This window comes from Notolabrus celidotus, chromosome 13, assembly GCF_009762535.1.
Source record: "Notolabrus celidotus isolate fNotCel1 chromosome 13, fNotCel1.pri, whole genome shotgun sequence".
In the NCBI taxonomy this organism is placed as follows: domain Eukaryota; kingdom Metazoa; phylum Chordata; class Actinopteri; order Labriformes; family Labridae; genus Notolabrus; species Notolabrus celidotus.
Window position 1 is genome coordinate 27,425,573 of NC_048284.1, and position 13,903 is coordinate 27,439,475.

Sequence of the window (13,903 nt, forward strand, 5' to 3'; positions counted from 1 at the left end):
ACAATTTAAGACATGAAATGTTTAGCACAGCTGAAACCCTGTATCATCTGCTCATCTATAAAGCACTTTGACTCAACACAGTGAAACTGTCTGCAGATCTGAAGACCCGACGTTTCTGCTGGACAGCAACATTATGCAAAAGACTTGGCTGAGGATCACAATACCTGTCCCTCCAACATTCCCCAGCTTTGACATCATTACCTGAAACCCAGTGACAAAAGTATTTCAACCTGCCTCCAGGCACATAAATGCAAAACGCTAAATAAACACACACATGTGAAGCCACACGGGAGGGTTTACCGCCAAAGCATTACTATTGTTCAGGGGGTTAGTTGTAAAGAAGAATTCACAGGTTTTGTTGGAGCTACAAGTGCAGTCATGCTCACTCAGAGGACCAATAGTACGCAGTGTTGCAGGAATGCAGCAGAAATTAATCTGCTATCCCTTTAACTGGCAGATATCTACAAAACAAAGTGTTACTCATTCCCAGAGGGAGAGCTTTCAGATTTTAAGATTTCTCCTGTCTGACTAGACGACTCAAACTAAATACACAAACTGCAGCTGAAGGATCCATGAGAAAAGTCCAAACTCATCTAGAACACCTGTTTCTTGTACAAAAGAGAGAAAAGGGGAAACCCAAATTGCAGGTTCTCAACTCGGAAGGTAATGGATTGCTTCATGGTGGAGTTTAAAAACAGAAGGGTTTATTACCTCTCCGAAGGCTCCTCGTCCAATCACCTTCAGGATCTCAAAGTCTTCTTTGTGCAGGCGCATCTGCTTCACTTTGGAAGTGAAGGGTTTAGCTGTGAGACAAAAAGGAAGAGAGATGTCGGGTTAATTTAAAAATCATTCAAATGAAATGTTCAAAATCATGTATTTTGTGTAAAGACAGTAGGTTTTCGTCCACTCCACACAGCTTTCGCAGTATGAAAGACACTGCACAAGCAAATAACACAACAAGACATAGAAGCATGGTTTTCCTTTTAGCTAACATGTCTGTGAGGGTTTTTGATGATCTAGGTCAGGGTATTTGTACAGGGTATTTGTAGGTACTCTGGCCTGTTGAAACCAATTTATCAATGTTCAAACCAAGCAGCAACCTACAGTCTCAAATATGAAGCCCATACAGAAGTGTTATAAACTGCAACTCATTGAGCGTCCACTTGAGGCTGGCTGCAGAGACACCGGAAACCACATACACACCAATTCAAAAAAGACGATCTTTGCAGCAGAAATAAACATGTTTACAGCCTGGTACAAAAACAGCTTGGGTCTATGTAGCTCATTTCTCTATTGACACACACTGTACGAGGGTGAATTTTTTTCTAACACTACACTTCAGAGGACATTGAGATTACGAGTTTTGCCCAAATAAGGACTTGACTGACAGGCAAGAACGATGTAGCTATTGACGAGGAGGCTCAAAGCCCGCCTCTTTACCTCACACTATGCCTGGTTGAGTTCAGCATTTCCAATATGGCTCCCACTGACGATTGGCTTCAAAACAGCGCTCAGGAACAGACTGGTGACGTCATGGATACTACATCCATTATTTGTACAGTCTATGGTTTCGACCTACAGCTGTACAAGACAGACAAACCAACTCTATCATATAGGATGCAATGATGTGTTCCAAAACCCGATCCAACAAATCACAAGGCTGTATGGTACATGGACTCCTTGCATGTCCCTGTATTCAGTTATTTACACAAATGTTTCTTAAATCAATGATTTTCCTTGCACCAAAAACAGAAACAGCATTTTCTATAAAGGGAACACACATTTTACCCTCTGTATGTTTAACAAGTCACTCAATATGATACATAAAGGACATCTTTACCTCTAAGAAAAGAGCTCAGGTGTTTGTATGGTTGGGCATGTTCTAACACAGTTTAACAAGTTTTCGGTTAAAAAAATGTGTAACCCTTGTCGAGAGTCCTCTTTGACTTTGAGAAGCACATTATTTTGGATTAAGTACTAGTCTTAAATTACAAAAGGAACCATTAAAAGCAGATTGTTTGTAAACCTCAATAATAAAAAAGATGTTAATATAATGACATCGTCAGCATAAGGATGAAACTTTGTGTTTGTGATACATCAGCAGTAAAACTTTCACTATAAATGATACTTTTCCTAAATATATCTGTATAATCTTTTATTTTAGGAGCTCTCTGACACTCTCTATGTCTGTAACCCAAAACTAGACAATGCCCCCTTATCCTCTGACAAGGCTTCGATTTCTGAATGTAGGTTTATCATTCCGTCGGTGACCATCTATGGCTCTGTCCAGCACATGACACCGGACGCAGAGAGACGGGATGATGAAGCTGGCTATTGTTTTGCAGTTGTGGACCCTTGTGGAAAGAGGACTTTGAGAGTGTAGCCAGCATCCTCTCACAAGGCTAAACAGATTCCATCTAAGGCTAACAAAGTCAGCATTTCCCTCATTTGTGGAGGAGCTATTCAACCACTTCCTGGTTTACATGATCCCAGCAGGCCAAGGATAACCTGGATTGGCTGTGAGTTCACTAAGGTCAGTCTAATGGATGCACTGATACTCACTCTGAGAAGTATAACAGAACTTTTTTCATCATTAGAATACATTAGAAATAAATAGAAATACACAATATCAAAAGACTGCATCCTCAGCTACAATACAAGCCTTCTTCTCAGTTTGGGGATTTTCTTCTTTGTGTGTGTGTGTGCTGTCTAACATCCAAGCTGACACTCGTGGCCTGCGTGAACTCCCTCGCAGGCAAAACATCATGCTACACTCATCTTGTTGCTGTGACTTTACAGAACTTCCAGTGTTGAAGAAAAGAACAATCTCCCACTGTGAGACAGAGAAATGCCTGCTGAAAGAAAACAAACAGGTCACTCACGGCTCAACAAGCCCCAACTCTCACACTCCCTTCTGACTCCACTCACAGCTGACCTGCCTGCTGGAGACGCAGGTCAGACGGAAGCAGGGAACAGTGGAGTGTGCCTACACTACTACAGTGTATTTAACTACACAAGCATGTTACCCAAAAGCACTGAGAACAAGGGTGATAGCTTCAGAACAAGCAGAGCAAAAGATATTAAAGCTGTTTGTCTTCTGTCTGCAACAATAATGAACAACAAACGACTTAATTGGTCTGTCTTACAATGTGTCCTTTGTGCATCCTTGCCTCCTTTTCTTCCTCATTATCAAACAGCCTGTTATTGAAGCTTCCAGCAAACTCACAAAAACCAGGATCGAGAATAATCCATGGCATGCTGACCTGGAAAGACCCGAGAGTTTCATTGCTAGGAACATCAAATCAGATCCAAACAGCAGTCAAGACTTGGGTACAAGCAGCTGGCTGGCAGAGCACACTCTCTAAATTAAATTTACTGCACAATGTCGACCACAACACTCATTGTGAGCAATAAAGATGGAATCTCTAAACATGTGATGCTTAAAAGTTCAGTTCTGTCAAAGAAATCTTCTAAGTTTGACAATTTAATCATTTCTTTGATTCGGAAAAGAATCATTGGTGATCAGTTGCCAGCGTGGCCTGCAGATAAACTAACAAGTAACTAGTTAGATTGACCACATTAGGCTCTGTACTGGTGATAACTCTCACCACACATACAATTGTTTTGACTGCATCTCTTCATCGGCTCTCTAATTCAGCCAGCATCTGTAACCTGATATTGAATGTTTGTTTTAACATACTATCTGGCATGATAATGAATTTGACTTCATATCATTTTATATATTGAAGGCCAGATAACTATGCTGGAGAAAACAATTAGGTATGAAGAAATTCACTTATGGTGTCTTTGACGCCGATGTTGATTTTCACTGTTTAGGATTTTTCCTCGATTCTCTCCTCCAAACTTTTATTGACTGTATTCTAAAATGAAAACGATTTTGTTTCAGGAAAATTGTAAATGAAGTATTTGAACAAATTGTGACTGCTGGAAATGAATTGGGATATCTCATGGACTGTATAATTAATGGACGTAGTATCCGTGACATCCCCCATCTATTTCTGAAGCACTGTTTTGAAGCCATATTGAAACTGCTTTTGAGCTAGTGTGAGGTAAAGAGGCGGGGTTTGAGCCTCCTTGCTAACAGCTACAGTGTTCCCGCCTTTCAATCAAGTCATTCATGTCCTTATTTGAACCTTTTTTGAAATGGTGTGTATGTGGTTTCATGTGTTTCTGCAGCCAGCCTCAAGCGGACGCTCGATGAACTGCAGTTTATAACACTTCCAGGAAGTGACTAACAGAGGTGGAATGGGGGAAAGAGAGTGGCTATGTATTGAGCCAGCAGGGTGGAAAAGCGATGTGTATGTGCATGTGGTGCTCTCACTGTGTATTAACAAGCCATGCCTCTCATGCTTCCGCAATCATGTGATGTATTATCACGCAATGAGACACCATTATTTGTCATTTGGGGCTGCAGTGTAAGTACAGAGGTTTGATGATGGCCGAACTCAGAACTGCATTGCATACGAGGCTTGTAGCTAACATTAACAGAACTAGCCCCGTTCAGCAGCCTTCGGTTCTCCTTACAGGTTAACATCCACACGCCTGTGCTGGTTACACTTTGCACCAGTCAAGTAGTCATATGAGAGTTAAACCAAACACAGCCTACAATCTCTATTGTATAGATCAAAAGGCTGCCAAATCCCACTACGCTATGAGATGTCATCAGTCATGTTTACATCGGTGTAGTAGAGCATTATGGTATTATAGTAGCCATTAACCAAAGCCCTGCCTACAGCGCCAGCTAGTGGCAGTTTAGCTTAGACACAACTTACAACCTAACACTACATTAATACAAATAATAATATCTCAATGAACTGATGGGTAATTTTGGTACCAAATAACTACAATGTAAATGTTTCATAGTTAGGTCGACCACACATCTATAAACATCACAAATTAGGGCTGTCAAGGAATATTCTAAATTGAAATATATTTAAAGTTTTCTATTCAAACAGACAATAAAGTGTGCACATTTGAAGTCAGTGGTTTAAAAAAGAAAATTGTGGCTTTTATTCAAGTTCTGCTGTGCACTGACAGCTCATTCACAAATGAGGGATGACACTTCATCATGTGACTGAGCTGCAGAGAGAGATTAAGCTCCTGGCTGGGTTTCTGTTAGCTGGTAGCTATTTGCTAGCTTTTGGCCAGTTTGTCTGTCAGATAAAGATATCATCGCCCAAAATGTCCAGCTGGAAACATGCCCAATAAGCTTTAACCATGCTGGTCCACTGCCAGCGTAAGTCAGCGACAGCCTATCTGATTATTTTCATTCACCCAAACGCCCCACACGTCACATTTAGTGAAGAATGTAGCAGTACAGAGAACATAGTAGGACCTGAATGCTGTCAGGCTGTCCAGTTTGCTCAGCTAAAGCAGTAGGACAACATGCCTGGTAAATTTTGACAGCCCTATTCCAAATAATGAAACAGCAGCATATCTTTGTTTTCAATCATTACTTTAATCACACTGCCCTGCCTTCTTCAAAGAACTGATCTGTTGAGGTCGGTGACTGTTACAACTCAGTTATTTGTCTACAGGTTGGAATACATGCTGGTGTTTCTCTTAATTATGCAAGCCAGAGCTAACAGGGTGGCGGGCCAGAGAATCAGGGTAGCTGAGCGGGAGAAAACCCTGATTAGTAGCTGCATGCTGACTCAGGAGCTGCACTAAACCAGCCACATGAGAAATGTCTTTCATCTCTGAGCCAGGAGACCACAGGCCCCGTCCACAACAAAGCGCACATACAAACATAGACACATACAAATATGTGCACACACAGAGCAAGCTCGACTTCCCTGCACATCTGACACAAAAGTGGCGACTAGGTCTTGGTCTGGCCTTGGCTGAACAACCACAGCCAAAGAGATTATATTAATTGCTTTTTTGGAAAGTCATCAGCCCTCTCTCCAACAGGAGGTAGTTTATGGAGGCACAAAGGAGCTATTAACCTGATATTCTGGGCTGTAGTTAATAATGTGTTTTGGTAATACTAGGCCCATATTTCAGTATGTAGGGTCAACATTTCAAGCTGTATGACTCCAACAAGAACTGCCTGTACGCTCTAAGCTCACCCACATTTACACAGGGATCAATGTGTCTGCACTTCCCCTGCAGCAGAGATGGATTCAACCACTTACTGCATCCTAAAACATACCTCACCGTTAGGTCATACATCTTAACTCACTATCAAAATATACAGGTACACCTAAACACAGCAACTGTTGTGGTAGGATCCCTTAGCAACGCTTAGGAAAGTGATGATCCAAGGGAATGTGAATGGGACTGTTTGTTTTTTTTGTTTTTGGAGGGTTTCGCTCTGAGTCGGGCAAAGATTGGGAAAAGATGACACGTCAGGCACATTAGCATACTGCATGCTTTGTGGAGAACACTTCTATCCTCAAAGAAACGCAACAAGTACATCAACACGAAGACACTACAAGATTCCCATATACTTCATAATACACACATGTTCAGCACAAGGCCTAAGGATGCAGCGAAACTGGAAAAACATGAGTGACGCCAGCTAATCCGCATAGCCAGACTGGTTTAGCCCAAAACGCTGAGTACTTATCAGACCCCATCTTCCTCCACACCGACCAGAGAAGTCAGAGCCATGTCTGTGTGAAACTCAGTAACTACAGGCAAATGTGTTCACTTAGCAGCCGGCCCACAAATGATATGCTCAGTGCTCACAACTGGCCTCAAACTGGAAGTCTTCCATGCTGTGTCTCCAGGGTGTGTTCATGGGAAATTTGTGTTCGCCTCTATGTGAGTAGTGTCTGTTATACAGGCAGGGTTTCTATGTGTGGCTGAAAGATGGGTGTTTCCACCTTTTATATCAATAAAAGAAACTTAAACGTCAAATAAAGTGTATCAATGTGTTGTATGAACCAACATCGCCTTGTTTTTAATGTTTCATCATTTAACGTTCTAATGCTGTAAAAATCCACCCAGTCCAAAGACGTGATCGTTAGCTAATTGGCAGCCTTTAATTGCCTGTAGGTGTCAACGTGACTTGTTGTCTGTCTCTGTGTCAGCCCCCTGATGGACTGCTGACAAGTCCAGGGTGAACCCCACTGTTTGCCAAATGGCAGCTGAGATAGCCTCGAACACCCCTCACCTCTTCTACGGCCTTGAGCAGGATGGATGAGCTGTATCGATACTGGGAGGACGTCGCAAAAAGAAAAGATCTATTGTAAGAATTGCTCCATGTTATGAGAATGTAAGTATGACTGTTAAGTGATTGTTTTGGGTGTGCTTCATGTTCTGTATTCGTTGGTGCAAAATGGCACACCCACTACTTCAGTCAATATTTCAGCAAAACAAACAAATACAGTCACCTGTTTCATAATGCTTTCCTTGAGTCACAAAGCAGATGTGTGTGACACCCTGACTGACTACTATCAGCCTTTTTCTGCAGTTACGAAATAGTTGGTTCAGAGGAGGGCTGCAATACACAGTTTTTATTGCCATATGAGGTAACACATAAGGACTAGGACTGCTAGTACTTTCTGAGGACTTAGGGCACCTCAAAGGTCTTTATGAGAGATAAGGCAGGCTGAGTCAGTGAAATCTTTTAAATCTATTTTTAAGACCCATTTTTAGAGACTTGCTTTTATGTGACTTCATCCTTTAACTGCTTTTTATTTTCATATATTACTATTCAAGGTTTTTATCTTACTAATTAATTGTTCTTAATTGTATCGATCATTTTATTTGATTATTGTTTTATAATTTCATATGCTTTTTTTTTTATTTTAATGTTCCTAATTTATCCTTTTCCATTTTCGATTTTCTTCAATGTGACGTCCTCTTATTCTAAAAAAAACCTCTTTATTGTACTTTTAATGCTTTTATTTACTTATCCATTTTTATTCATTTATTTGTATTCATTTATTTTTGAAAAACCTCTTTAATAATGATGTATTGATCTATTGTCACACGACATTATTCTGTTTAATTATTTTTAACCCTTTGCGTTGCATTGTGTTTTTGCATTGTTAGAATTCCTACCGTCCGCTCCGTCAGTCAAAAGGTTTACTTTGTTTCTGAAACATGCTTGGCTTGCCAAAGCACTTTGCAAACATGTGTTTTTAAAGGTGCTATATAAATAAGGTTATTATTCTATTATTATTTTTATGAACACATCCACGGTCTACCATTCATGGTTCAGCCTTCTGCTAGTGACTGTGACAAGGACGACTGTGGTCAGGACTTGTTGAAAGATGACTGAGGAAAACATCCCTCTTCTCAATACTTTCACAAACGGACTGTTGTGTTGCATTTGTTTAAAGTACGACTATGTCCACTTTATCAGGTGACAGCTGTCAAATGTACTGTATGCTTAACCTGCAAGGTGGAAAGTAAACAGGGCGTCCACCGAGGCTGAAGAGGTCAAACTTTCTATTTTAACAAGAAACAAACGTAATGATCCAGTGGCTGAAAATATGTGAGCAGATCTATTAAAGGTAACATGATGCAACCTTTAAAGTGAGTCATAATGAGAGGCAGTGCTGAATGTGATGTGTGCTGCTCTAATATAGAAAGGAAAGAGCAGATTATTGCTATTAATGAATCTCTCATCTGAATCTGGGCAATTTGACAACCTGGTAGTTAAAAGATAGTCCATCATTGATGCAACAAATAACCAGAAAAGCCAAAAACTTTGAATTTCGATTCTAATATGGATGGACACTCTTACAATGCAGAGCCCAGCCGTCATAAACCAGAGTAAGCTTAGGCAGGCTGAGGTGTGTGGGGAATAGTTAAGATCTAGAAGAAATGGATTTTGTCTGGCTTGCTTGAGTCCTTTCAACGCTCCTGGAGCGCTCTGACTTCAAGGATTTATAGCAAAGATAATAAGGGGATAAAAATAATAACAGGACAAACAGAATTTAAAAAAAGGAAGGGATGGAAAAAGCGTTCAAATTCAGCTCCTGGGTTAGTGGGACTGGGCAAGAGAGAGGGAGAAGACGAAAGAGAGGAGTGACAGACAGAGAACACAGTCAGCAGCTGAGCCAGTTACAGTAAGTGTCCAACCCTTACACCAGTACCGCGCTACAACCCCATCCACAGCTCCAGAGCGGGACGGAGGGACATCTGGAAGCCATAACGTGGATTATTTACAACCACAGTGAGGTAACGACACAAAAATGCTGCTTGCCGGAGAGACAGGGGAGACAGAGATGGAGAAAGAGAGAGAGAGAGAGAGAGAGAGAGAGAGAGAGAGTCAGAGAGAAACATAGAGAGAGAGATGGAGAGAAACATAGAAAGAGAGATGGAGAGAGAAAGAGGCAGAAAGGCTTTCCAGGACATGGCATGTGGAGGAAAAATGGTGAAGAGTTGAGTAATAGACGCCGGATGGCCTTTCCTTCCATCTGACCGTATCGGAGCCACTGGAGGGGGTGAACTCATCACACCTCGTCAGCAGGTTGGGACTTTTCCCTCTCTGGGTAAATCTTTGCTGAGGAAATACTCAGTCATAAAAGAAAGCAAACGATGGGACTGAGTAACTTCGCCACGGTCATCAATGGGCAGTTGTAATGGGCCAGACCAATGGGAAAAAAAATGTCATGTCATTGACTGAGTCATTCTGGCATTGAGTTTTTTTTCAGTGGAGTCACACGGTCGGAGGTTTTTCCGTCATTATGCTGCTGAGCAGACCGTCTGTTACATCACCTCCTGATTCAAAAAAAGGCCATTTGACATTTCAGTATCTCTGAGCCAGCAGACACCTAAAGCCAACTCAAGCTGTACCCAGCTTTTGTATCATATTCCTGCAACAGCAAGGCCTTTCCCTTACAGTAAACCTGGAGATCAGTTCAGGGTAAATACCCGTCTAAAAATAGTCTATCAAAACTGCTGAGCAGCGCTATAAAGAAATGAGCTGCTTCTCTTTTTTCAAAAAGTCAAAAACTGTTCAAGTCTATCCTGCAGTATGTATTGTACACACAAGGCTCTGATCTCCTAGAAATAACAGGTGCCTTATTACAAAAAGTGCTTCCTGTTTAAAAGAGGAGAAATAAATACGACTAAGTGTTGAATAAATAGCACGCCAAGGTCATCAGAGGAAACGTGTGTGGATCTAATAACTTGGTCCTTAAAAGGGAAAGTGACTCCGAGCCAGAGGCACTTCAAAAACAACCATTATAGCCGTTCAATTACAAGTAGCTTAAAAACATCCAGAGAATTACCGAAATTACAGATGAAAATAGAACCCGGCTGCTTTATGTAACATCCAGAGGTTCTCCCAAAAGAGTGTTAAAACACGCTAAAACAACCCCAATGGACGTGTTTTTTTAACATGTCTCACTCTGTCAAGCACATGCACAGCTGTCTGATCCCTGAGGCAGTGCCAAAGAGCACTGACAGTGCCCCAACACAGGTTTTGACATATATGATGCATGCCATATTCAGAGAAGTGAGGTAACTCCATTAAATCATTGATAAGCACCGGAAATGTATGCGTAAATGGGGAATCACTTACATAGCATGTAAACATGCCTCAGAGCATTAAACTGCATTTAATGCTAGGCTGCACACCAGTGACACCAGAATTCCCAACGCTGTCTGTCTGCAATAACCCTCCCCACCCCCTCCCCTCCACTCCACTCCACTCCACTCCACCCGGCTAACCTCAAGCTCCCCTCAACGCTGTTTTCCTTTCCCTGTCATGCCCACCCTTTTCCCTCTCTTTCCATCTCTTCATGTCTTTTCCTACATTCCCATTCGCTGTCCTCAGATCTTTAATCTGACAACTTGCATCAGACCCTTCTCAGTCTGTTCGTTCCCTCCTCTGCTTCTTTTTCTTGTCCTGTCACACTAATAAGAGGGCAGGGATGGTCAGAGTCCTTAAACTAAACAAGCTGTGCCCCACGGCATTAAACACACAAACAGGATGTTCCCAAAATATTAAGAAGCCACAAACACCAAAGGAAGGAGGGAGGCCAGGCCTGACAAAACAATAGATCAGCTCTAGTGTGTGTAACAGAGCAAAGTCTGCCGCATTGAGCATACACCCGGGCCAGCAACGTGAGAAAAAGGGTCTTGGAGGGGCTGGGCTACATCAGTCTCTGATGTCTGTACAGGAAGTGTCCTCACTACTTCAAAGAAATCTCCAGGCCTGTACATCGACCTGTTCAACCCACACTGCAAACAAGTTGATTTACACAATTCTGTGTCAACAGCTTCACAGTCCTGATACCATCTGAGGAGAAAGAGAGGAGCCTGCCAGTTCATGTTACCCAGCTTGGCTGACTTTCCTGACTGTCTGCCACTCTGTTGGCGGTAGACACGCCAGTTGCTGCATTGTTCCTCTGGAAGGTATTGATAATAACGCAGCCATGGCTGTGATAAGATGGCAGGAAGTCAAGACGGATTGTATTAATTCAAGTCAGGAAGACAATCCTGATTATGTTCCAGATATTATGCAGAGGACTATATTCTTGGAAAAATAACCTCCATCATTGTTTACCATCTTCAATCTTATGCGATTTATTCAGCGTAGTCATTTCAGCAGACATATTTAGGTGCTGTAAGACACACTGCATATTTATTCTCTATTTGAAGCCCTTTGCAAAAAGTGAAACATTACTTATTTTTTTTTATTTATTATATTTTATTTACATTTTATACATTATTATTTGTAATATTATTTACTTCTATTTATTTATTTATTGTTATCTTTATTATATTTATTTTATTTATTTATTTATGTGTGTATGTGTATATATGTATTTATATAATGTGTGTGTTTATGTACATATATGTATATATTTTTTTATATGTGTGGATGTAAGATATGCTTAGTCCTCTATGTCCTTTCTTATTGCACCTGAGATCTAGTGTGCGTGTTCTGTATTGTATTTATGCACATATGTGAATGAATGTATATAAATGTATGTCTACAGTTCATCAATAAAAACAATGTTGGGAAAAAATATGCACTATTGCATGAAACCCTATTTCTACTTGCTAAAATAGATCAGTTTGCATTAGCCAGTTAAAGTTCTACTATGTGACGCTTGCTTTGACTCCATCTCCTCTTTGGAAGCAGTCACAGGCTCCGGGGGAGGACACCTCAGTAACACACACTGACAGCTGTATGAATCTTCTGCTTGCCAGTGTGAACACTTGTTGGTGAGTCCCAGGAACAAATGACTTTATAGCAGCCTCCGAGTGCCTTCGCGAGCCAGAGCTCCCACATCAGCTTGAAGGGGAAAAACACTACATGATGGTTACAAGAACCAGAGCAAGGGAATACCAGGCATGAGCTGTGGGAATGTTCAGAGATGCAGGCAAGATTTTCCAGGACCAAATGTGTAAAGTTGGCAAAGTGCACGTCCAAGACTGTAGCTGTACTGTGGCACGTCGTCAGCTTCAAGCAGCACCTTGTAAATTTCAAGGTCAGCCGAATTAAAGTTGCCAGTCATGTAAACTAAAGTAAGATTTCACTGCTGGTTGTGTTCCAGCACTAACATGTCACAACTCTCAGATGTTACAGCACAAGTTTCTGCCTTTTCTGGGCTCATCCTTTCTCTCTCTCTCTCTCTCTCTCTCTCTCTCTCTCTCTCTCTCTCTCTCTCTCTCTCTCTCTCTCTCTCTCTCTCTCTCTCTCTCTCTCTCTCTCTCTCTCTCTCTCTCTCTCTCTCTCTCTCTCTCTCTCTATCTCTCTATCTCTCTATCTCTCTCCTCTGGATGTCGGCACTGGTGGAAAATGAGGGGGGTTGTAGCTGTGCAACAGCCCTCTGCTGCTGGACTGGTACAGCCCAGCACTGACACTGCACCATTTAAGGGTTTGATTCCCATTGAGCCCACCCATTCTAAAAATGGATCCACCCAAATAAATTAAAGCATCCCCGAGGTATTTGTTAAGGCCTTTAAAGAAACAGGGAGATGGATAGTAACATTAAAGAAAGACAGAAAGGGAATATTACGGTGCATGAAGGAGATTTAGAAAGGCAGCAGAGGGGAGATGGGACAACAAGGGAGTGGTACGGGTAAGGGAGGTAAGAATGTGTGTATGAAGAGGAGGTAGGGAAAGTAAAGAGGGTAGAGAAGGAGAAAAGAGGAGAGCACAGTAGATACTTCAGAAACACTAAGATGTCCATGACAGTGAAAAACACTCTACTTATACTGTGCTAAGCTCAAATATTCTCCGACCTCAGAACTTCAAAGACAAGTGACAACCCAGGTCTTTTCTATTCCAGGTGAAGATGTGTTGGGCTGAGGACTCCCTGTGGCGATGTGTGTGATGATGGAAGTAACCTAAGATCCCTTTCATTCTCTGGAAACCTGCCCTGCTAGGTGTGGGGCTGAAAGGAAGGACCTGAAGCTATGGCCAACGTGGAGGAGTGCGAACACAGCCAGACAGAGTGTTTGCTTACGTGGTCACAAGATTATTGTTACAATAATCAAAGAATAATAAACTCAGACAAACAAATGTCTGTTAAGAGAGAGTAATTAACACTATGGGGATTGAGCCTTGGGCCGACTGATGAAAGCTCTTGAAGTTACGCTAATCTTTGATGCTAATAAATAAAAAAACTCAATGTAAAGGTCATTCCAATGAAACCAATCAGGATCCAGCAGAGGATCTTTCTCCAGAGACAGCAGGCAGAAGTGGTGTTAAATGTTTGCTGATCTTTGCTGAGTTTTAAGTTAACATGATACTACTACCAAACTAACACTATAAAAGAGCTAAAGGCAATAAAGTCCATGGAGCAAGACAAAGAAAAAGACCATTTCAAAGTTACACATTCAAATGCAACAACACAGTTTGGTCATGTGATAACCAAGCAGTCAGTCTCTAAATATGAAGCCTATGCGGAAGTGTTATAAACTGCAATTCATCCACTTGAGGCTGGCTGCAGAAATACCAGAA

The 13,903-nt window shown here is 41.5% G+C and overlaps 1 protein-coding gene across 4 annotated transcripts in view; it reads right to left on the reverse strand.

Moving 5' to 3' along the window:
* cdc42bpab (CDC42 binding protein kinase alpha (DMPK-like) b) overlaps positions 1 to 13,903 on the reverse strand; it is a 90,287-nt gene that overhangs the window by 51,893 nt on the left and 24,491 nt on the right. For all 4 annotated transcript variants that reach the window (XM_034698938.1, XM_034698941.1, XM_034698939.1 and 1 more), the window contains exon 2: positions 712 to 803. In XM_034698938.1, coding sequence (XP_034554829.1) covers positions 712 to 803 — 92 coding nt within the window. The remainder of the gene's footprint in view (positions 1 to 711; positions 804 to 13,903) is intronic.